This window comes from Ictidomys tridecemlineatus, chromosome 9 (assembly GCF_052094955.1).
Source record: "Ictidomys tridecemlineatus isolate mIctTri1 chromosome 9, mIctTri1.hap1, whole genome shotgun sequence".
NCBI lineage: Eukaryota > Metazoa > Chordata > Mammalia > Rodentia > Sciuridae > Ictidomys > Ictidomys tridecemlineatus.
The window spans coordinates 65588333-65612924 of NC_135485.1; the positions used below are offsets into that span (position 1 = coordinate 65588333).

Genomic DNA, 24592 nt, shown 5'->3' on the forward strand with positions numbered 1-24592 from the left:
GTTAATTTTTGAAATTATATTTTATGTTCCTAGGATCACTTTGGGAAGTCAACACGTTGGGAAAATGTGTCTTCTTGTAAGAAACATGCACCACTAATTTTTATTTCAACAGTTCTTTTAAGATCTTGATTGAAAATTTGATATTATTCTGGGTTATGCAAAAAATTTTCTTGCTTATTCCCCACATCATTACTGAGGTATTGTAAGAGTTGTATTGTTTTAAAGATCTTTTAAAAGTGAATTGTATCAGTGACTTCCAGAAACATTTTTTTTTTTAATACCAGGAATTGAACCCAGGGGTGCTTAAACACTAAGCCACATCCCAACCCCACTTTAAAAACATATTTAGAGACAGGGTCTCACTAAATTACTTAGGGCCCCTGTAAATTCCTGAGGTTGGCTTTGAACTTGCAATCCTTGTGCCTCAGTCTCCCAATTCCTGGGATTATAGGCATGTGCTACCGTGCTTGGATTCCAGCAACATTTTGTATACTTCTAACTTTGATTTCACCAGAATCAGCATGTTCATGATGAAGAAGTGAATGGATTACAAGTCTAGCACTATGTATATGCTTTTTCCTCAAAATTCTTCTTTTTTAAAATTTCAGTCAAAATACTTGCTTCATTAAAACCACTTAAAAATTATAAAACTCCTTTATTATCAAAAATATATCTTTACATTCTTAAGTCTGTGGTGAACAAAAAATTAGTTTTGATGTATTTTATCTTTAAAATATAATGTAACAAGTACATATGTTAAATGATGTTAGAATATCTGTACTTTCATCCAACTTTATGGAAAAGTTTCTGACCCTTTGTAGATTATTGTCCCAGTAACAATTTCTTCAAATTTTCATCTGTATATGCAATACATTACATCTTTCATAAGTAGTTATTTCACCTTCAAAAGGGAATTTTAAGTCTGTCATGAAATTTAGTTTCTCTTGTAAAATTAAAGTAATTTTTTAACATGACTGAAAAATTATAAAGCTGTGTATTCTTTTCTCAGACTTAGCTTTCATATATCTTATTAATTGTGATGACTTCAGACTAAAATTTAAAAATATCTCAAGGCACACTCTATGTAAGATTTATTATTAATGGTGATAAATATAAGGCTGTATTTCATATAGCTTTCTTGATAATTTGAAGGATTGATTCTACTTGTTGAGTATGATTATATCATTAGCACAGTTTTCTATAGTGGATAATGTGCTCACACTAAGGATGGAAGAAGTATTAGATTTTCCATTTCCTCATTATACTCTTTGGCTTGCATGATTCTTATGTACAATCTGTTGCTAATTTTACCTGAAAAAATTGATCCATTTGTCCATTTCATGAAGATGAATTTGGTAAAATTAGATTATAGGGTCTGACCTGTTAATCCACTTAATTTATGCATGTGCATTCTTAAAGCAAGACACTACTTTGTTGTAGGTTGAATAACAGCCCTCCAAAAGATATGTATGTGTACTTCTAGCCTCAGAATCTGGCCTCATTTGGAATATGGATCTTCGTTAATGTAATTAAAATAAGGGTGTCAAGATGAAATCAGCTTGGATTAAGTGAGACTTAAAACTAATGACTTACTTATAAAACACAAGAAGGCAGGTAGAGAGAGAAAGAGACAGAGACATAGGAGAGGAAGAGAGATATACACAGGGAAGAAGGCCTTGGGGAGATAGAGATTGAAGTATTGTGACTACAAGGAAAGGAATACACAGAATTGACAGTAGTCATCAAAAATTTGAGTGAGGCAAGAGAGGATTCTTCCTTTGAGTTTTCAGAAGTAGTATGCTCCTGCTAACACCCTAGTTTGGAATTCACACCCTCCAGAACTGTAAACATATAAATTTCTGTTGCTATAAGCCACCAATTTTGTAGTCATTTGTTATGACAGATCTGGGGAACTGATATAGGCCCCATTGTCCTCTTATCTGTCTTTCGACTACCTCACTCTTTCCAGAGAATACTTAAAAATTCATGCATACCTGACCTATAAAGTGAGTGAGCCTAAGAGTGCCAACCCATACATTAGTTACCAGTTACTGAATTAAAAGTAGAGAAATCTTCATATTGTCTTGCACAACACTAGGCACCCACTTTAGAGACTACCAAGAAAAGGCTTTTTAAAATTTCAAGATGTATGTATTTGATTGTTTGAAACTTACCTCCAGAATCTCATTAGATAATACACTAAGGCCACACAGCATCATGTTGCAATTTTTTGAAGAGCTAAGAAAATATGATGTGAAGAAGAACATGGGATCAAACAAAGGGGCTGGGGATGCAGAGCAGGGAATCTGAATCCTGATCCAGGAAGTAGCTCTTTCCCATTCACATAAACCACTAATACAGCTCTTCAGGGCCACACAATATTAATAAGTTGAAAAAATTTGAAAATGTTTCTATTTATTTTTAGATACAATTATGCCACTGTTGCATTTTAAATGATCATGATAGATCAAGTGCTTACTGTAAAATACAAATGATGATAAAGGAGATTGTGATGGCATTATATATTTCCTCCTACCTCCAAATGTTTGTGTTTTTAAACTTCAGTCTCAGTATATATAGATGTTTTGTTTCTTGATTCTGTTCACTTGCCATTTTGTTGCATGAATATTAATATGCTTAGCAACTATTGTGTTGCAGGTTGACTTCCACCAATATTCATTTGATGAAGTCCTAACCCCCAGTATCTCAAAATTTAAAAGATAAATAGGACGAAGATTAAAGAAAAAATTGTTTATAAAAACTCTCACTGTTGTGAAGTGTGAGATTTTCCTGAGGATGCATCCTCTCGAAGCCCACATTTGCATTCCTACCCCAGAAGAGGGACATGGGGGACACCTACTTTTCCTCCTTCACTCCGTGTCTCAACTCTGCCTCTTTCTTAGCCCTTTGGTTTCCCAGAAATCCCTCCTCTGACAAGTTTAGTTCACCCTTTTTGGGTTCAGGCACTTTGAAGACATTTGGCCAGCTCCTTCCCATCTGGACAACATGTATATTCTCTTTCATCTTCTTAAAGGAAAATGCAGGACATTCACAGGCCCCCTCTTTTTATCTTTCTCTCCTTCTCCACTCATCTACTATCTCAGGCTGATCTAGCTTCAACATCTCAAACTGATCTTTAGGCTTCTCAAACTCCAGGGACACCTGTGAGGCTATCTGGTATTCATAGAGCTCCTCTAAACTGGCAAGGGAGATGGGGAATGTGTATACGTGGTGGGGGAGAGGGCTCAACAGTACTCTCCAAACTCCAGGTAAATTTTAGCCTTTCTGGAGGTGAGTTACTCTAATTCTTGAAAAATAGCTTTTCCCAACTCATAGCACTTTCTCATAAGCAGTTTAGCAGACTTACTTGGTATCTAGATAGGGGCTCCCATTTGCAGTAGTTCTCAGCCATTGGATTTGAGAATAAATTAAGATAATCACATTTATCATCCAGTTAACTTAAAGAATTAAGTTAGGATATGGAAATACTTAATGCATTGATGAAAATCTAAGTCTATTCATTTCTATAAAAGCAAATATATATATAGGATACTTCATCTAAAAAGAGGCCCGTCAAAAATTGTCAGCAGGGCCCTGGTATAAAGAACCCTTTGGATGTGTGAGACAGGATGTGAGGAGAATATTATATGGGGTAGGTAGAGCATATTGAAAACCTAAATCAAGGGAACAAAAATACCAGGGATGAGGAAAGGATAAAAACATGTCCTGGATTGGAGGTTGATTAGATGCTTCCATGGAGTACATGGTGTTCCTCCCCAAAGTCTCATGGTGAATCCCGAACTCCAAGTACCTCAGAAACACAAAATTAAGTTAAAATGAGTTCATTCAGGTGAGTCCTAATTCAATCTGTTCTTTTCCTATAAGGAATACATCTTAGGATACATGAAAAATACCAGGGTTGCTTAGACACAGAGGAAAGTCTGTGTAAGGACGCAGTAAAAGGGGCCCATCTGCAAGCCAAGGAGAGAGCCCTTGGAGAAACCAAGCCTGCTGACACTTTGGTCTTGGACTATCATCTTCCAGAACTGTGGAAGATGGATTTCTGTTGTGTCTAAGCCACCCAGTCTGCAGTAAATTGTGGTAGCTCTAGCAAACCAATACAGATGCCAAGTGTGGGAGAAAGAGAAGGGGTTAAGACCTTGATTCACTAAACTGAGAAGTGTGTAGTGGCTATAGGTAGTGACAGTCTTGGGAGGAGGAGTCCAGCCTTGTTTCTTCTCCCCTTACTTGCCAATCAATCACTTGACAATTAAGTGTTCAACTTAACAAATACAGAGTCCTATGTTGACAGAAGATGAGGTCAGAGGGCAATAAATGTAGCAGCCAAAAAAAACTTGTGTTCAAATCTCAGCTGTTATTTTGGGCAGTTATGTAACCAGTCTTATGAACTGATCAAAACCAGCAGCTTTCACTTGGGCGATTCTTTGGTTAATGTTAACATTTTCCAATATTATAATTAATAAAATCTCTGGTTTTGTTTAGAGATAAGGATAAAAAACATTTAGAGGATTGGTTTGTAGGCTGTGGATTTTGATTTGTTTTTCAAAATACTATCTCTGGTATGTTTTCCCAATGAGGTACTTCAGATGTTACTGACCACTCAAGGGACTAAAATAAAACTAATAAATCACACTGCTTATGCTGAAGGATTTCAATATCCAATTCTCTGAAATTCACTCATCCTTTTGTAAAATGAAATAATTTCACCAAGGCCATATGCACAAAGTAAGGACTAAATTTAAACATATCTATAAAGTATTGAAAACAATTTTGGGCATACAGCAGGAACTTAAAAGTAGTTATTTTTCAATACAAGGTGATATAAATTATGTGGCTCAACGAAGAAAATAGCCTCTATTTTGTTGTCAAACCACTAACTGGTAAATTGATGCAGAGATTTGCTGGTGAGTCTCAAGCATGCTGGTGCCCTGCAGATTGTATCAATTAGGTGGACTGATGGAAATGACATGTGGCTCTGGTTTTGCCAGCTGCTTTGCCAGCAGTGTGGATGGGGACTCATCATATATATTCTTTATTCTTGAGTTTTTAAATGGTGTTTTCTTAATCAACCAGTTATGAAGATTTTGTTATACTTCATCCTTTTGAATCCAGGGAAGCAATTTCCTTCTAACTTTGTCCATGTCTGTTAAAAAGTATATATTTCTATCAAAAAAGGGGAAGGATTAGAGCCTGCTTTTGGAGGTTTGAATTGTGAACATGGTGCACAAGAAAGTTTGTCACCTTTGCGCAGGAAAGCTGAGAGCTGTGAAGAGAACATTTGAGATTTGATACGGTCCTGTGGTCACTGGACCAAGACACTCTAGAGCAGAACATTAAATTCCTTTTCAACCCTGTGGGCATATATGATTTAGGGTATTGTTTAAACTCTGAACATACCTTTTCAATTTGTTAAATTGCCTCTTTTCCCCTCCATCATTACTATTCGTTGATGTCTTGCCATGTACCACTGGAAATATCGGGAGAAAATTCAGTGTAGTGACTTAAAGAAAAACGGTGCCTATTATAAGAAGTCGACTATTGAAATGTAAACTGAGAAAGTCAGTCAGAATGTGAACATTTGGGCTGTGTGATAATCTTCTTGATATTTGGAAACATTCTAAGTGGACTAAGTTGAAAGAAGGAACCTATATTATTACAACTCAATCTATAAACAATAATTGATCTTTCTCTTTTCTAAAACCGTAATTTGAGCAAGAAAACATGTTGCCTTAGCTGTTGCCATAGCCTTCAGAAATAAGAACAGCTGTTTTGCCAGCAGTGTGGATTCCTTTTTCTATAGTGTTAGTAGCATCAGAAAAAAAAATTTTTTCTTCTGATTTCGAAAGGACCAGCTGCTCTGATGTTTTGGGAATATTCCCATATGTTCTGAATGGGAAAAATGAAATGAAGCCAAACCAGTGACTTTTGACTTCATAAAAGAGACAAAGCTTTTCAAAACTTTGTCTCAACCAGAAAGTTTATAATTAGAGTATTAATTTCCTGGAGGGATTTTTGCTTCTTTATATAATTAAAGGACAAATTTTTTAACTATTCTCTCATAGGATTTTGTTTTGTAGTTGGAATTAGTAGTCCAATGAGCCAAAAATAGTTCCCAATGGTTGACTGAGAAACTAATTTGAGAGCCACTAGAAATGTATTAAAACATGAATTAGTACTCAAAATCAAAGTGTTGCAGCTCATCAGAGAAATATGTCAATATGCTTTTCGAATGACTAGCTTCATATTTGGATTTAAGCTACCTGGCACTGCTTTGAAGACATCTGTTTTGTGAATGCAAACAGTTAAACTATCTAAAGAACAAACAAACTTCTCTCCCAAGAAACCCCGACTGGGACACTAAATGGCCTACAACTTGTGAATCAGCTGGAAGATGCTAGCTTAGAGATCAACCATGGTTTCTCACATCTGTGGTGATGGTCTTGCATTAACCTATAGAGTCTCTCAAGGCTAGCTTTAGAAAAAGAAAAATTACAGTCCCTTTGTTCAGGCCTGGACAATTCACAAAGTAGGCTGAGAAATGGATCCATAGGCATGGGCATATATGAGATGTTTCCAGGAGGGCTGGGCCTGGATCTGACCTGTCCACCTGGAAATTACATATGGTTTTAGACATAAGAAATATGTATGTAAATTTTAAATTTAATGATCTGCTAAACTGAACTATTTGTTTGCATTAAAGGAAAAAACAGCACAGATAAATAGGCTATTGCATGTCTTTATTGAGAAAATGGAAATGAAGGACTTCTGGTTTCTAAGACTCAACACACACGTGTTGAAGCATCATTTTAAAGCCAAAGTGTTCTGGCAGTTCTTTACCTTCTATAGACTCTCAATTTCTAAGATAATTTTGTCATACTTTAATGTCAATTGTTTTTGTTGTAAAATAATAGGTATATTAAACATATCTTTGTAAAAATACACACACATTTGTATTAATCAACTCTTAATTGCTGTGAGCAAAATATCTGACAAGAGCAACTCAGAGGAGGAAAAGTGTATTTTGGCTTATAGCTTCAGCCCATAGTTGGCTCGACCCAAGACAGAAACATCATGGCAGAAGAATGTGGTGGAGAAAAGTTGTTCAGCTCATGGCAGAAGGAAAGCACTCAATGACGTTCTTCCCCAACTAGGACCATTCAGTAGTCCATTTGGCTATCAATAGATTAATTCACTGATGAGATCAGAGTCCGTGAATCAATCATTGTCTAAAGGTCCTGCCTCTGAAAATTGATGTATTAAAAAAATTTCAACATAGGAGCCTTTTGGGGGACATTTCAGATCTAATCCTTCATTGTGTGGGTGTGACAAGGACTGGCATCCTCACTTCAGCTTTTCAGACAAGCCCATTTTCTCAGTGTTTGTTCTTTAGATAGTTTAACATTCTTCTCCTTCTCTGCCATATTTTAATGCACAGACAAAGAAACTTCCCTATTGCTTTTATCCTACTGAGAATCAAGATCCAAGTGTAAAGAAGCTGTTTTATCAATCAGACAAGTTTCTTAAGTTAGGTTCTGTTGGGGAAAATAGATATCTATATTAGTTGTTTTCTGGTTAATATAGCATAATGGTTAATGATAGCAATAATAAGTAATAATGATACTATCAGCTGACACAGACTATTAACTGTATTCTACAAGCTGGTTGATTATATAATTTTATGTTTTAAATAATATTTATAGCAGTTATTTTTAAGTATAATCTAATTTTTAATGAATCAAGAAAGTAGATCCCAGATAGATTATCTTGGTTAAGGTTGCATGACCATAAATATAAAGACATGATTGGGAGCTTGCTTTGCTGATCTCCACAAGCAGAACCTTTATTGTTTTTGTTACATTACACTGACTTCTAGATTAAGACCTCTCTAGACACTATAAGGAGGAATGTGCTATTTTTATTTCAACCACAGTCAAATCTTGAGAATATTAGGTTTATTTTCTTCCTTTGTATACTCATATCTTCCAACTCTTCCTCCCTTTGGCCACAGGTATATAGTGATGCTACTACAGGCTTTCCCATGTATAACATTACTAGGATATTTTTCTTCAAAGATGGAACATTTTATGATAATATTATAAAAAAAGAATATAGGAAGTATGCAAAGCTACACAGAGAGTGAATCATAAATTTCTGAATCCTCCTTTTTGTTTTAGGTTTGGGGACAATTGGGGTTTGGCCTAAAGCAGTCTTAATCTCTTGGCTGATGTCTTTACTTGAGGGTGACACTGAGGAAATGGGCTTGTCCGAAAAGCTGAAGTGAGGTTGCCAGTCCTTGTCACACCCACACAATCCATTAACTCAACATCAAGCTGAATCTTTGCTGAATCTGATTGTTCAAAATTCAGAAAGCCTATGCTTGTAAACATGTTCTTAGAGAAGAGAGAGAGCATGAGTTTTTGTTGCAAGTGCTTTTAAAGTGGTGTGTCAGAAGAATCAAAGGGTGGTAGTACTTTAAGAACTAAATGCTCTGGATCAAGTAGGACTGAACATTCTTTGCATAAATGACACTCACAGCTTGTCCTTCTTATTAGGGATTCTCACAGCTAAGAACATTTTGCTGGGAGAAATGTCACATCTGCTGCTACTCTTTGAGGCTACTTAAAAATAGAAGATTTTTGTTTCCTTGGGTAATTAATCCCAAAACATAATCTGGCATGATAGACTATGTTTGCATGTGTCTGTGTAGCACATGTATATGCTCATATGTCTATGTATACACATGGATGTGTATGTGTGTGTCTGTGTCTGTGTGTGTGTCTCTGTGTGTGTTTGTGTGCATCACAGGATGAGACTTCTCAGTATACTGACTGGTTTTTCAGTCATCTATTTTTGCAGGTGCAACCAAAGGATCTGACCAGAACATTTTTAGAGAAGAAAAGGTATATTTGGCACACACAGCTTCAGAGGTCTCAGTTCATAGACAGGCAGCTCCATTGCTCTGGGCTCCAGCTGAGGCAAAACACCTTGGCAGAAAAGCATGAGGAAAGTAGTTCAGGACATGGCACAAGGAAGTAGAGAAGGAGAGACAACCTTCACTATGGACAAAATATATACTCCAAAGACACACCCCCAGTGACCCACCATCTCCAGCCATACCCTACCTGCCTACAGTTTTCATTCAGTTAACCCTTATCAGAGGATTAATGCACTAATTAGATTAAGGCTAATAATCCAGTCCTCTTACATCTAAGCTTTTTTGCATTGTCTCACATATGAGCTTTTAGGGGACATATTATCTCAACCATAACATTCTGCTCCAGCTTCCCAAATCTCATGTCCATCCCACAATGCAAAACAAACAAACAACAAAAACAACAACAACAACAAAAACCAGTCCAGTTTCAAGAGTACACATAGTCTCAACAGTTACAAAATTTCCCAAAATTACAAGTCCAAAATATCCTCTGAGACTAAAAGCCTTATAAAAGCCCCTATAAAAATCAAAAGCAGGTTACATATATCCAATATATAAAGGCACAGAGTAAATATTTCCATTCCAAAATGAGGAAGTACGGACATAGAAAGCAGGGATGAAACCAAGGCAAGATCTAAATCTAACTGGTCAAACAAGTTTTATAGTGTCATGTCCAGCATTTGGGGCACATGGCATCTTAATGTTCTTTCTAAGTGGCTTACGTCACTCTGCCCTATGGCTTTTCTGGTTGCAACATACCTGGTCTCTTTGTTGGCTTGTTTTTGCTCAAGTCTTGTATATTTCCTTAGCAGACATTCTATGGCACTGCTATTCCTTAACCTTGGAGGTCTACATGCAGCTTCTTCCTTCTCACATCTCCATGCATTGCCCTTTCAGGGACTTCAAAGATATTATGTTTTGACTGGCCTCCAAGGCCTTCCTTTGAAATCTTGGAGGAAGCCTCTGTGACTCTCTTACTCAAGAATTCTTTATTACTGCAGAACCAGCACCACAAGGTTTGTCACTATCTTAAGCAATAGCCAAGATTCCAGGGCTCATGGCTGCAGCAGCCTCTGAGTACCTAGGTGGCTGAGCATGGTAAACTGTGTACGCATGTTGTTCTCCTGTTCTCTTCTCAAAAGAAGTTTTACTTTTCTACCCTTGAGCCTGAGATGGGTGTGGTCTTGCCAATTCCTAAGATGCCCTCAAGACATCTTTTCTATTGTCTCTGGGTAAAGTATTTAGCATTTTTTTAGTGACTATAAGGTCTTTTTTTTTTTAAGAGAGAGAGAGAGAAGAGAGAATTTTTTTTTCAATATTTATTTTTCAGTTTTTTGCGGACACAACATTGTTGTTTGTATGTGTTGCTGAGGATCGAACCGGGCTGCATGCATGCCAGGCGAGCGCGCTACCACTTGAGCCACATCCCCAGCCCACTATAAGGTCTTTAACCACAACTTCCTTACCCCAGTTTTACACTTTCCTGAGCATGCTGCAAGTTTTAAAAATCTTTCTGTTTTGCTTTCTGCTGCTGATTATCACAATGAACTTGACTAAAAGCTGCCAGCAATATCCATCTTCTACCTGAATGTTATGCTGCCTAGGAATTTTCTTCACCAGTTTAAGAAGTACATCTCCTTTAAATTCAGCCTCATAGAAAGTCTCAGGACATGGAAAATATAGACAACTTCTTAGCTGGTACATAACATAAAGGCTTCTCAGTCCAATTTCCAATAGTGTGTCCTTCTTCTCTGAAATCTCATGAGCCCAGTCATTACTGTTCATAGCCCTATGAACATTCTGGTATTCTGACTTCCCACCAGATTCACTCAATAAGCTCTACTTACAACAAGCTATAAGTTTTCCAGATTTCATCTCTACACTTTAAAAAATCCCTTCCCCAAATTCCAAAAAGATCAAAAAGCTTCTGAACCACATGGTCAATTAGTCACAGGAATGACCTCATTCTCAGTATCAATTTCTTACAGTTTCAGACCCAGTCCATAGACAGTTCCATTGCTATGGGCTCCAGGTGAGGCAGAACACCATGGCAGAAGAGCATTTTGGAGTAAAGCAGCTCAGAACATAACACCAGGAAGTAGAGAAGGGAAGATGCTTCCCATATCATGGACAAAATATATACCCTCAAGGCACACCCATGCCCTACCTGCCTACAATTACCATGCAGTTTATCCCTATTAGAGGATTAATACACCAATAAGATTCTCATAACCCAATCCTTTTACATCTAAGCTTTCTTGTATTGTCTCACACATGAGCTTTTTGGGTACACCTCATCTAAACCACAACAATTGGAAATGCTACAATGCGTAAACCTAATTTAAAAAATCTCAATGGTGAAATAATCTCCAAATTATACAATTTAAGTACAAATATTTTATATTTTTAAAAATTTGAAATTGTCAGAGTGGAACCGGTAAAACCTTAGAAAGAACCAACAGAATCTCTTGCAAGATAGTGCTTCCCACTTGCATGGCTTCTGTACCAGCCATTATCAAAAGGAGTTTATATTTAAATTAAGCAGAAGTAAGAATTTAATATTTTTCCTTACTTGCAACCTAACAAGTTAGCCTCCTGCAGTCTCACTGATACTGTGTCTTAGTCAGTTCAGAATACTGTAACAAAAATACTATGGACCAAATAACTAAAAACAGCAGAAGTTTATTTTTCACAGCTCTAGAAGTTGGAAGTCTAAGATCAAGGTGCCAGCTGGTTTGGTTCCTAGTGGGGAGTCTCTTCCTGATTTATGGATGGATACCTTACATCCTTTTACATCTAAACTTTCTTGCATTGTCTCCCACATGAGCTTTCGGGCTCTACCTGAGTGAATTAATGTTGATTATAAAAAGTATGAGGCTTATGAGGTCCATTTTTTTTTCTCACCTTCTCTTTGCCTTTCTGCCATAAACTCATCTTAAAAATTGTCTCCCAAAATCTCCACCACCAGATATCACATTGAGGATGAGGGCTTCAACATGTGCAATTTGAGAGAACATAAACATTCAGTTTAGAGTGTTGGTAAAAGACAGAAGTCTCCTGGGTTAGAGACAAATCTCAGCTTATTACTCATTTTATTATTTCACCTATCACAGGCAATACCTGTAATCAGATAATCAAAATTTTTGTACCATTCCCTGAGCCCAAATTCCCACAAGGTGATGTGAAGGGGGCCATATGACATAACACACAGTGGATTTAGTAGCACACAGGTCTCTTGAAATCCTGAACTCAGGGAAAGGAACATTTTATAATAGTCAGTAAACAAAGCTACCTTCTACTTTGGAGAAAACACTATCTCTGTCTTCCAAGGCTATGCAAACGTTCTTGAAAATATAGTCTGGAACAAAGAGCAATCAGTGCCTTTGATTTTAAGACATGCAGAAATGCAAGTGACTTATGGCAAATTATCTCTCAAAAGTTTATTTTCCATTTCTTAGTCTCTATTTTTTTTATTCCCTGTCCAGTATTCCTGCCATCCTATCACCTTGCACTTATGACCAAAATTACACAGAGAAAAATGTCCAATGTATTATTTCTGTGGTCAGTGTTACTTAATGGTCAATTTGGATCAGCTTTAAGGCTGACTGATCATTAGTGCAGAAACTGGTTATTAAGGCTGTCAAAAATAACAGTCATGTGAAAACAACCTACAGAAAAAATTTTTCCCTTAGAACCATGGTTTGAGGGTCAATGAGTAAGGGCTGACTCAGGTGAAGCTGGCCCAGATGGTCAGGATCTGGAGACCTTAGGATTCAGTTCCAGAACAATGGACTGAGTTCGGAGTAGCAGCTGAGCAGCCATAAGAGCAGCAACTGAAACTATAATCTAAGGAGCTACATTAGAGAAAAAGCCCCTAAAAGACTGGCATTTGGATTATTTTCTGCTTAGCCTGGCACCTAGATTCATTTTACACCCTTTTGGCCTCTCTATATCCTCTGAGTGGTCTGCTTCTAGGAATGCCATTGCATTCTCAATGGCACCAAGGGGATTGAAAGATTGAGGGGACAGAAAGATAGGAAATTTCTTTTCCATATTTTGCTTGAGCCATGCTTCTAATAGCAACTCTCTACTGCTAAAAGAGCAGCTCTAGCTCCTGCCAGCAAGCCTCTCCTGCCAGTTAGTCCCTCCTCCATGGCTCCAGGTCTCATTGAATTTGTTATTCAAGACTAGAGTGATGATTGCAGGCACTGTTGGTGTTCAGTGCCTCAAATGTCCTTAGTGATTTTCAGCCCTCCTTGCATCTCTAGAAACTTCTTGAATCTTTCAAGTCCCTTGATATTTTTGAGGTGTATTCTGTCTCATATTGAACTGGGGCTTTAACTGATACAGCTAGAGAAAGAAGAACCACCCTAGTTTTTAGTCAGCTTTTTCGTGGCTGTGACCAAAAGACCTGACAAGAACAATTAGAGGAGGAGGAGAAGTTTATTTGGGGGCTCATAGTTTCAAAGGTCTCAGTTCATACAAGGCTGATTCCATTCCTTGGGGCTGGATGTAAGGCAGAACAACATGGGGGAAGCATGTGGTGGAGGAAAGTGGCTCAGGCCATCATACCAGGGAGTATAGAGAGAGCACCACTAAACCAGGGCAAAATATATACCCCAAAGGCATGCATGTCCCCAAGGACCCACCTCCTTCAATGACACCTTACCAGCTTTTAGTCACCATTTAATTCCTATCAGGGGATTAATTCACTGATTGGGTTAAAATTCTCATAACTCAATAATTTTATCTCTTACCCTTCTTGCATGGTCTCACACATGGGCTTTTGGGGGACTAACACATATCTAAACCATAACACCTAGTCTCAAAGGATCTAAGATAACAATAAAAATTCATTTTTTATTTTTATGTGTCATTTTAAGTCTGATGCAAACCTATGAGGTATACACTGTTACTAGCTCCATCAGAGAAAGGAGAAAACCATAACACAGGAACTGAGAAATAAGGGAGCAGAGACGTAAACCCAGACAGCTCGACACTGAAGCCTTTGCCCTTATCACCACACTGTAAGACCTCCCTTTAACATGGAGATCTACTTTTTACCTCTTTGAGAGACAGAGGCTTAATCATTGCAGTCAGAGGCAGAGGCAGACAGTCTTTTAGGGGGGAAAAGGCGGGGGGGGAAAGGCAAGAGGAAAATTATAACTGGTATAAAATCTCACACAGTTTTAGTATAAGACTGGTCCTGGGCTGGGGTTGTGGCTCAAGTGGTAGAGTGCTTGCCTAACACATGTGAGGCACTGGGTTCTATCCTCTGCACCACATAAAAATAAAAATAATAAAGCTATTGTATCCACCTAAAACTAAAAAATAAATATTTAAAAAAGACTGGTTCTATATGCAGATCTAGATTGAGTCAGGTTTTTGAGATTAAGACTCTCTGAAAGAATTCAGGGGCACAAGACAAAGAGTCAGGTTGTCATTACTATGTCAGGGTTTTAAGCTATAAAGTCATATGTCCTTTGTGAATGGATATATTAGTATAATAAAGGAAAAAAAAACATTGCACAGTGAGAGCATTTAATGCACTTCAAAACTAATTAGAGTGTCAACATATTTTGAAAGAGAACTGTATATAATTAAAAAAAAACTGAACTGAGTCCAACAGAATGAGAAAAATAAAAATAGCAAGTATAGTTGAGTGGTGATCTGACTTTCAGATGTCTGGCATTATTAACTTTCCAAAACAACAATGAACATGAAAATAAGGCTATTAATCCAGAACAATAAAAATAGCTCAAAACAGATTTGAGATCATTTAATTGTTAACAGGAAAAGCACTGTCTCATTGGCTTATAATTACATAAAACTCAATCCTGGACTTTGGCACTAAAGCCCAGAAGTCCTGGAAAAATAACAGAGTAAATAGTGAAAAAGTTGATGACAGAATATTTTGAAGTATCTGTATACTAGTTCATTTTAGAAAGACAACTGGCTGGTCTCATTGCAAATGCCATGTGGTCAGAAGAGAGAGAAAAAATGTAATGAACAGTCGTGAGAGACTGTAATGAGAAGTGACAGCCAGTAACAGATATCCCCAGTAGGCAGGAGGCTGAAGAAATACCAATTAGATGAGCCAAACACCCAGAGATCATTATTGTGTTGGCAAGCATAGCTCAACCTTCCCTGACACCTTCCCAGTGTCCTGCTTGAAACAGTCCAGCCAGTGAAGGGTGGGAGCCTGTGTTTACCTGCAGATTTTACTCCCTTCTAAGCCCTCCACATCCACCACCTTCCTCACTCTGGTAAAGCCCTACCTTGATTCTGTTTTAGCAGCTGTTCTGGAGGTAAGATAAAATTTAGGAAATGCTGCTTACTACTTCCTCCTCTTGGAGGTTATCAGTGAACACTTACATCCCCCAAATACGTGAGATGTGAAAGTAAGAAATATTTAATTCTGCTTAACTTGGTCTGTGAAACTAATTTGACACTGATATTTTCTTACTTGAAAATTGGAATATTCTCAGGAATATCCACTGGGAAATAATGCTGCTGTAGTCTATCACTCTAGAGTAGACACAGGTGTATCATGGAGTTACCTGTGTCAGAGAGGGAGAGGGAGAGGGAGAGGAAGAGGGAGAGGGAGAAGGAGAGGGAGAGGGAGAGGGACATAGAGAGACAGACAGAGACAGAAAGACCTAGACAAAGACAGAAAGACAGAGAGATATAACTGTATACAGAGAGGTAGCCTCTGGGAGAAAGATGAAGTCAACATAAGGTGACCCAGAAGGAAGGAGAGAAGGAAATAAGTGCCTGACCTAACTCTCCTCCCTCCCTTTTGTCTTACTCTTGCCTCAACTCTATGGCAGTGACAGTATCACTGAGGGCTAGAGGACAAGGTAGCTCCCAAAACAATTCCTGCAGGTCAGCATTGCCAGGGTGAATAATGGTAGGGAGTGGCTATAAGGGGCAAAAAGAAGATATTCAGCAGATCACCCTCAATTACCACATTGAAATTTCCTAAACCAAAGAAAAATAACCTGCTAAATGTGCATGAAATTTAAAAAGACAAGCATAAAGATCTCACCTGGACTCTAAGAATAGAAACATTTTGATGTATACAGTGTGATGTTGTTGACTCTTACTATGTAACACAACTCATAAGGGAGAGGTTCTGGCAGACTCTGAATTCAATAAAGCTGTGGTCTAATTTTGTGCATGCAAGTAGCTACATGAGAGTTTCAAGTTGTGTTTCATATAAGTACTGCTCAGCAAAAAAGTCAGAAAATGAAGCTATGTTTTGTTCACTGCCTGCTGAAAAGCGTAGAAAGTCACCTGACTGGACTTGCAAAGTAAATGAGAATACAATGAGAAAACTTGATGCCATAGGCAAATATTTTGGAAAAGAACGATTTGCCGTTGTTTAGTGTGTAACTATGGATTATGTTTGTACTATAAAGTACATATTTTGTCATTCCAGAAAAGCAGTATTTTAAACACAAGAATCTAGAATCAGAAGGATTTGAGTTACTCTTAGCTCCATCACATGGCTGTCCCCACCCTTCAAGTTCATCCATCTCTGCAAAATGGGGTTTCTTTGTCTTTTAAAGAGGGTGTTGCTGTTTTGGTTAAATTACAAAGTAATGGGAGCTAATTATTTTTTGAGCCCTTATTTAATGCCAGGCACTGTGCTAAGGATTTTATATGCTGTATACCAATAAACCTAGTGAAGTTGCAGTTATTATTCTAATCATTAAATGAAGAAGCTGAGTCCCCTGTCTTGGCCTCACACCTGCATGTAAACTTTCAATGCATGGTTTGGTTATAAATACTTCATAAATATTCAATGTTGAAGTTATCTATTTAAGGCCTTTTATTTTATTTTAAGACTGTTCTGGCTAAGTTTCTGAGGATGGTTGTGAACATGTGATCCTTACTGAGCCTTCTGAGTAACTAGGATGACAGAGAAGGTGCAGGGTTTTAGAGTCCAGGAAAACACTGAAGATCATTTACTTATTTATTTACCATTTACTTAGTCATGAAAAATGATTAAACTCCTATTATATTCCGGGAAGATCAGAGATTATGACAAGATATTACCAACAACTTAGTCATAGAACTATCATATAAACTGTATTTCTAGACCAATTTTGCTGCTGGATCTTGTATATAAAAGTACCCTTAAAAAGAAAGTGAGAATGTACTGTTTATTTACAAGTTCTAGAATGGATGAAAGTAATCTGTGAGGAAGGGCATGAAGAAGCCTTCTGGGTGAGTAACATATTGCGTTTCTAGATAGAGGTGTGTGTTACATCTAGGATTTGCTTCATAAATTGTAGGACCCAGTGCAAAATGAAAGGATTGTTTTTTTGTTCAGAAGTTATTAAGACTTTTAAAATGGCAATATCAAAGCATTAAACCAAGTGCAGACCCCTTCTAAATGCAGGACTCTGTGCAGCTACCCAGGTCACATAACCATAAAGCTGGTCCTGGGCATACAGTGTATACACTTGACAAGTATTGCACTGAATCCTTAAGATCCAGATGTAAATTATATCTCAATTTAAAACTGTAAAATTAAGAGTAAAATTGAAAAAAAAAATCAAGTGTGATAAGAGTAAGATTTGAGGTCTGGATTTTCAAGGATCATGCATTCAGTCACACATTAATTGAATGATGTATGAATTGTGTGTGTGTGTGTGTGTGTGTGTGTGTGTGTGTGTGTGTGTGCACACGTGCACATGTGCACACATGCATGCACATGCCTGGCCAGGCATTGCCCTTATATTCAAGTGGTTTACAGTTGGAGGAATTTTCTCCTTACATGAAACTTTGGTTAAAGCAAAGCTTTTATTTTGGCTTCCATCCAGACTGTGCTTTGATCCAGCTTTCTCTTCTTCTGTCTGACCCTCAGCCATCCTAAAATATGTTTGTTTTTCTACCAAAGCAGAAAGTTCTAAACCAGAGTTTCTGGGTTCCTAGCTTCTGACTGTAGCCCCATGTCCCAAGGTTAGATGCCCTGGGTCTACTCTAGCTCATCTGTTTGTGACTCCAGAAATGCATCAGTTGTCTCCCAGTATCACTTCAGGCTTCAGCCCCCTGTCCAAATCTAAAAATCAGGCAATACTTTCAATATTATGGTAATACTTAGTCTTCATTTTAAATAATACTGTTTATGCCTAAAATTCTATTAAAAGTTGAATATTAAAGATGACATGGGGAGAAACTAGCCTGTCTCTGGTTGTAAGGCGTGTCTCTACCAGTGCTATTGGAAGAAAAGAAATGATAACATATGGACTTCATGACAATATGTGGTCATAAATCAGATATGGCTGAAATAATGGGTGATACTTCTCAACTTCAGTCAGGTAGAATAGTGAACCGAGGGTAGAAAGGTATCTACAAGTGGTCATTTTATTACCAATGGCCATTTCAATGAACATAGACAATAAGAAGGAAGGATGCAACTAGGCAACTAGGAGTCAGTCTGCAACTGTGTCCTTGTAGCCAGTAAATTCTCCATTATAGTGGGATTCAATACATAGGAATTTTTATTTTTAATTGAATATTCAGAGTAGGCAAGTTAAAAAATTCTCTAATTCAGAAGTTCTATTGGTTTGTGATTTCTTGAGATGCAAACTAATTATTTGGGGAAAGGTTACTTTATTTTTTAAATTCAACAGCTGATTGTGATTTATAATACTTTGCCTACAACTATTTACATAAGTAAAATTATTCACCAGTTCTGAGTTACCAAAAAGGCAGAAGCCTTATTTGGGCTTATTTTGGTAATATTACCTAAATTCTCACTCCCTTTTTCTGTTTTTTTTTCTATGAAAAATGTTTACCATCTTTATTATTAAGATATGTGGTCTTCAACAAGATCATGGGCCCATTATTGAATCTGAACTACAAAAATCAGCAAATGTTTGAGTATTTGTCTAAAAGGTATTTGTTTTTTACCATAAACACTGTTTTTTTAATGATTATCAATTTATCTTTTTTATATTATTGAATATATAAATTGTTTCAAGAATGCTCACAAGTGTGTTAAAGTATTTATGAGATTATATTGATCTTTCATAGAAAGAGAAAAACAAGATCCTGGAAATTGTAATTTTAACTTGTTACAGTTTGTATAATTTACTTTCTTGGCTGTATTTTGAAGTATCAAAGAATTCAGCAGTATTTTGTGGGTGTGTGTGTGGGTGTGTGTGTTTTTTTTTATTTGTATATGACAGCAGAATGCATTACAATTTTTATCACACATATAGAGCATAATTTTTCATATCTTTGGTTTTATACAAAGTATATTCACACTAATTCATATCTTCATGCATGTACTTTAAATAATGATGTCCATCACATTCCACCATCATTTCTTTACTCACAGCACTGCTTAGTGCAATGTCCAAAGAGTCCAAGGCAGCGCTGGATTCAATATACTCATAAAATGAAAGACTAATTCTGGAACTGATATTTTATAAGAACTGGGAAAGTAAATTGATTTTGAGGTTCATAAGGTAAATGTGTTTCACAATTAATCAATGCTAATTTTTCTTAAACTTTTTAAAAGCTCCTAGAAAAGCTGATTGAGATGATTATTTCCATAGTATAGAGAAAAATTCTAATTCTTACTGAAATCACCATAAAATACTATAAAATTTTTTAATCTTATAAAATACTATGAAGTTTTTTAGTATAGAATTCAAGTCAGCTAGACCAGGAAGTTTTAGTGAGCATTTGAAGTCTAGCTGGTGAATTTCTGCACTTCTTGTAAACCTGTGTAGTGTGGATGGACAAATATTACCCACCTGATAGGCCACCCTACTGTTATTATTCTTAATCATTTGTTCCTGTGAATAAGGGTTATTTTATTTTTTGGCAATTACTCTGTTGGCAAAGACATACCATGAATGCTTAATGCTCTTTTTATACAAAACAGCTCTAGTGATTTCTGTTTGGGATTGCTTCAAGTGAAGTTACTCCCTTTGTATGCAATATAACTATCTAGAGATTTCACTGGTTTGTAACAATGTCATGATAACTGTTGAAGCAAAATTTCATTCGCTAACAATTTGCTGTGGGACTGCAAAGTTCTTCCACAAATACATCTGAGATCCTTCAAGAATATTTTCCATGCATCCCAAATTAGCCTTTTTAATTTTTTTTTTGGTTGCTTCTGCTGAAGACCTGCCATGGATAGTTTCTACATGCAGACACATACACAATCCACTGATTAAGGATTGAAAACATGACTGCTTCTGTTTTTACTACCAAGTCTAGGGATCTGCAGTCAGAGGTGCCATCTAACCAGAGGAGCATTTCCACTGATGTGGCTGCTAGGCAGGGCTATAACACTCCCTTCTGCCAAACAGGGTTTGCTGCCAAAATGGGCAGCCAAGCTGATGGCTTAGGTCATCAGGTTTTTCATTCCTCCTTGTTCTTCCAAAGTGGGCATGGGATTGACATCTCTCCTCTAGAATATGATCAGTTATAGGGATTCCATAGCAAGATAAATTAGACCCCAAAGTGTTAAGCTCCTTTAGTTAGCAAAAAATGTCCCTTTCCTCTTTAAAGTATATATAAGCAAACCCAGAGTCTAAGCAGAGAGAGCTGGGAATTGTTAGCTGTGTGTCTGGAGCCCACATCTCATTTTGACACTCAAATTTATGCAAATTCTTCTCAAATTTGCTATATCCCTCTCTTGAGATTCTCTCTCAAGCCCCTGCTGACTCTACTTGAAACTCACTGTCAGTGAGTTTTGTTTTTTTTTTTTTTTTTGCTGGTATCCTTAATTTGCTAGATATTCTTACATAGTCAGCCCTTCTTCTCCATGATGTCTGCAGCCATGGAGTCAACCAACCATGGACCAGAAATATTTGAAAAAATTGTGCCTGTGCTGAACATGTACAGACATTTTTTGTCACTAGTTTCTAAACAGCAATTTATATAGCATTTATATTGTATTAAGTATTATAAGGAATTTAGAAATGTTTTAATATATATGAGAGGATGTGAGTAGTGTATATAAAAATACTATACTACTTTATGTAAGGGACTTTGAGCATCTGCAGATTTTGGTATCCATGGGGATTCTAGAATCAATACCTCTGGATATCAATGGATGGATGATTGTGTAGAGCCATATCTAAGCTGCTCCTCAGCACCTGTATAAATTAATTAAATATGGAGAGTATTTTGCAAAGGTTTCACATAACTCAAAATTTCCAGTTACAACAATACTTCTCATCCTGATGGCCTTTAGATGTGATAATTGAGTATATACACTTGTTGATTGTTAGAAGCTCTGGGTGGACCCGTAAGTGTGAAATTTCTTCACATTATTTGGATCCACTTTTCAGTGAAGATAGAATGGAAGTGAAGGGCACCCTCCTACACACCATATAGCAAAAAATCATTGTCACTCAAAGAGTGTATTATTAATCTTAAGTTAGAAAATAATGTGCCTAACTTAATTTTTCTGAAATTAAAGTGGGTGTTATGGTTTAAATGTGAGGTGTCTCCCAAAAGCTCACGTGTGAGACAATGCAAGAAGATTCAGAGAAGAAAGGATTGGGTTACAAGAGCCTTAAGCCAATCAGTGAATTAATCACCTGATGGGATTAATTGAGTGATAACTGAAGGCAGGTGAGGTGTGGGGCATTGTGGCCATGGCTTTGGTTTTGTATTAGGCAAGTGAACTCTCTCTCTGCTTCCCAATCCTCTTGAGCTATTTTCCTCTGCCACATTCTTCTGAAACGATATTCTGTCTCACCTGAAACCCCGGAGGAATGAAGCCTGCTGAGTGTGGATTGAGACTTCTGAAACTGTGAGCCCCCAAATAAATATTTCCTCCTCCACAATTGTGCTAGTTGGGTCTTTAAGACACAGCCGCAAAAAAGCTGACTAAAACAGTGGGTACAACAGAATTTTCAGAGTGGATGTCAGGGACATGAAGAAAAACAGCCTGGGAAACTTCTGCTTATTGTTTCTCTAGGGTATTAGTTTATACTAATTTTATTGTGTTCTCCATGCTGGCTCCTCCAAACATCATGGTTTAATTATACACCCATCAGTTTTCTGAGATCATGTCTCAGGTGGGCTTGTCTATTTATCTCATTCAATCGTAGCGGTTGGCATGAGGCATTTTTTGGCCTCTTTCTAAAAAGTCTTTTCTATCACTTTAGAGATTATAGCTGAGGCTCTAATGTCCAATTTTACCTCAACTTCACTGGTCAGTGGAAAATACCAGCATCTGCTCACAAGAGAAGAGGCCACAGGAGATTGGGCAGTGACCTTCATAAATATAAGTAAATATTCTTCAGAATATGCTGATAATGGACACATCTGGTGTTTGAAGCTGTAGCAAAGCAGAAACAAATTTGAATTAGTTGGCATCATGTGGCAATTCCCAAGGTCAATAAAAGGTGAGGTAAAATCACAGAATTAGAGAATGTTAGAAATGGAAGGGAATCTTCTAAATTAGTGGTTTTTCAGTTTTGTTCACTAAGAAATTTGTTTTATATCCTGGTTCAGTAGCCTCAAGAGTACTGCAAAACATGTTTGAAACAATAACTTTGCAGACATACATACAAAATTAATAATATTTATAGTCATACCAGGGAAATACATTCTCCATTTTCTTCTTGACTCACTAGATTAATTCTATATTCCATACATGATTGTGACCAGAGGTTGTAAAGTACTGTTCTATATCACTTTGACCAGCATTTCATTCTATGGAGGAATGACATAGTCCTAGTAAGTAAGTGAATTTCACAATCACTATGGCTACGTAGGCCTAGAGTCCAAGAATTCTGATTCCTCTGACTGTGTTCTCTTTTCAGCACCCATCTATAATCAGTGGCCTAAGGCATTTTTTTAAATGTTTCTGTTAAATACTATATATGTTGGGCTGCATCAAGATTATAACTGTAATTATTTAGTAATTTTGAATATGGATGGAAATTAAGATTCTATTGTCTAGAAAATGACACATGTAAAACCTCTTAGTATGCATGCAAATAGAATAGGCAGAAGCTCCATCATATGAAGAACAAAATTGGGAGCTACTACTGAGGACTAGAACTTAGGATTTCTTGTTCCCCATTAGAGTTGGATTTCTTTGGTTCTTGGTGGGACGTCTTGATAATGAATCAGGGCCCTGTGTGGCCTTGAGAGAAATGAACTGGGAGATGTGTCTTACATGAGTAACAGAAAGCTTCTATTTGTACAGGAGCATCAGTGTCCATCAGGTAACTTCTCTTGGTTAAAGTGCTGCACTGACTCTCTTCCTTCCTTCCAGGAATCAACTGTCTGGCAAGTAGCACATATTTTGAATTGCTTTGCTAGTGGGTGGTATTGAGTTGTAATGAAGGCACATTTTGACCCCAAGATACATTTAAAACCAATGGTTGACTAGTTCTTTTGCAAAGTGTTGTCATCAGACCATGAGTATGAGGTACGTGGGGTACATATTAAAAATGTAAAATCCCAAGTCTTGCTGCAGTTCAAATATTCCATACTTAAGGATAAGCATGAAATTCACACCTTTTTTAAGCATTTCTTTTGTGCATACTGGCTGAGGATGTAGGCAGACACTATATCTGTTGGGCTCATAACTATGGTTTGAATAAGGGATGCTATTAAGAGGTATGCTTTTTAAAAGACAATTAGGTTATCAGGACTCCTTTCCTCATAAGTGGGAGTAAGCTCTTATAAAAGAGGCTCTATGTAGTGTTGGAACAGTTTGCCCTCAGTCTTCTGCCCTGTGAGGATGGAACATTCTCCAGAAGATGCATTAATGAAGCAACATCTTGGAAGCCAAGAACAGCCCTCATCATACAACTGAACCTGCCCTTGATCATTGATTTCTCAGCCTCTGAAACTGTGAGGAAATAAATTTCTGTTCTTTCAATTACTTGGTCTGAAGTATTTTGTTGCAGCTGCATAAATAGACTAAGACACGTTCATCACTCCATCTCTAGTGACTAGTACCTAACAGACACTTAAGAATGATTTGCTGCCTGACTAGCCTGCCCCCTTGTTATGGTTTAGATGAGGTGGCCCCAAATAGATCAAGTGTGAGATAATGCAGGAAGCTTCAGAGGAGAAATGATTAGGTTCTGAGAGAAGTAATCTACTCCATGGTTTAATCCACTGGTGTGGATTAACAGGGTGGAAACTGCAGGCAAGTAGGGTGTGGATGGAGGAGGGAGGTCTCTAGAAGCATGTGCTTATGGTATGTGTTTTGTCCTGGTGAGTTGAGCTCTCTCTCGCCCTGTGCTTCCTCGTTGCCATGTCCTGAACTGCTTTCCTCTGTCAGGTCCTTCTGCCTTGGTGTTCTGCTTCACCTCCAGCCCACATTCTAAGGAGTCCATTGGTAACTGACTGAGATCTTTGAAGCTGCGAGACCCAAATAAGCTTCCCGTCTTCTACATTGTTCTTGTCAGGTCTTTTGTTTACAGTGACCATAAAACTGACTGAGGCACCCCTGCTTCCTCACCATCAGTGTCAGGTGAGTCAGTGACTCATCAGTTGGACTCTGGAGCCAGGCTACCTTCACTTTGTACCAGTTGTTCAAAGTTGAACAAACTGATTAACATCTCTGTGCCTAACCTTGCTTCTCTGCTAAAAGGGAGATGAAACTACTACCTACCCCACTTTTGATTA

At 37.4% G+C, this 24592-nt stretch overlaps 1 protein-coding gene across 32 annotated transcripts in view; it reads left to right on the forward strand.

Moving 5' to 3' along the window:
* The window catches only part of LOC120892322 (uncharacterized), a 207817-nt gene that overhangs the window by 174755 nt on the left and 8470 nt on the right, over nt 1-24592 (forward strand). For 4 of the 32 annotated variants that reach the window (XR_013425873.1, XR_013425878.1, XR_013425879.1 and 1 more), the window contains one exon: nt 23157-24437. The exons of 27 other annotated variants lie outside the window; for them this stretch is intronic. Coding sequence is in view for 1 of the 5 variants with exons in the window: in XM_078021548.1 (XP_077877674.1) it covers nt 34-80 (47 nt within the window). In the remaining 4 variants the exon portion in view is untranslated. Of the gene's footprint in view, nt 1-33; nt 24438-24592 lie in introns of all 32 variants that reach the window. One more of the 32 variants, XM_078021548.1, reaches the window with a different exon arrangement.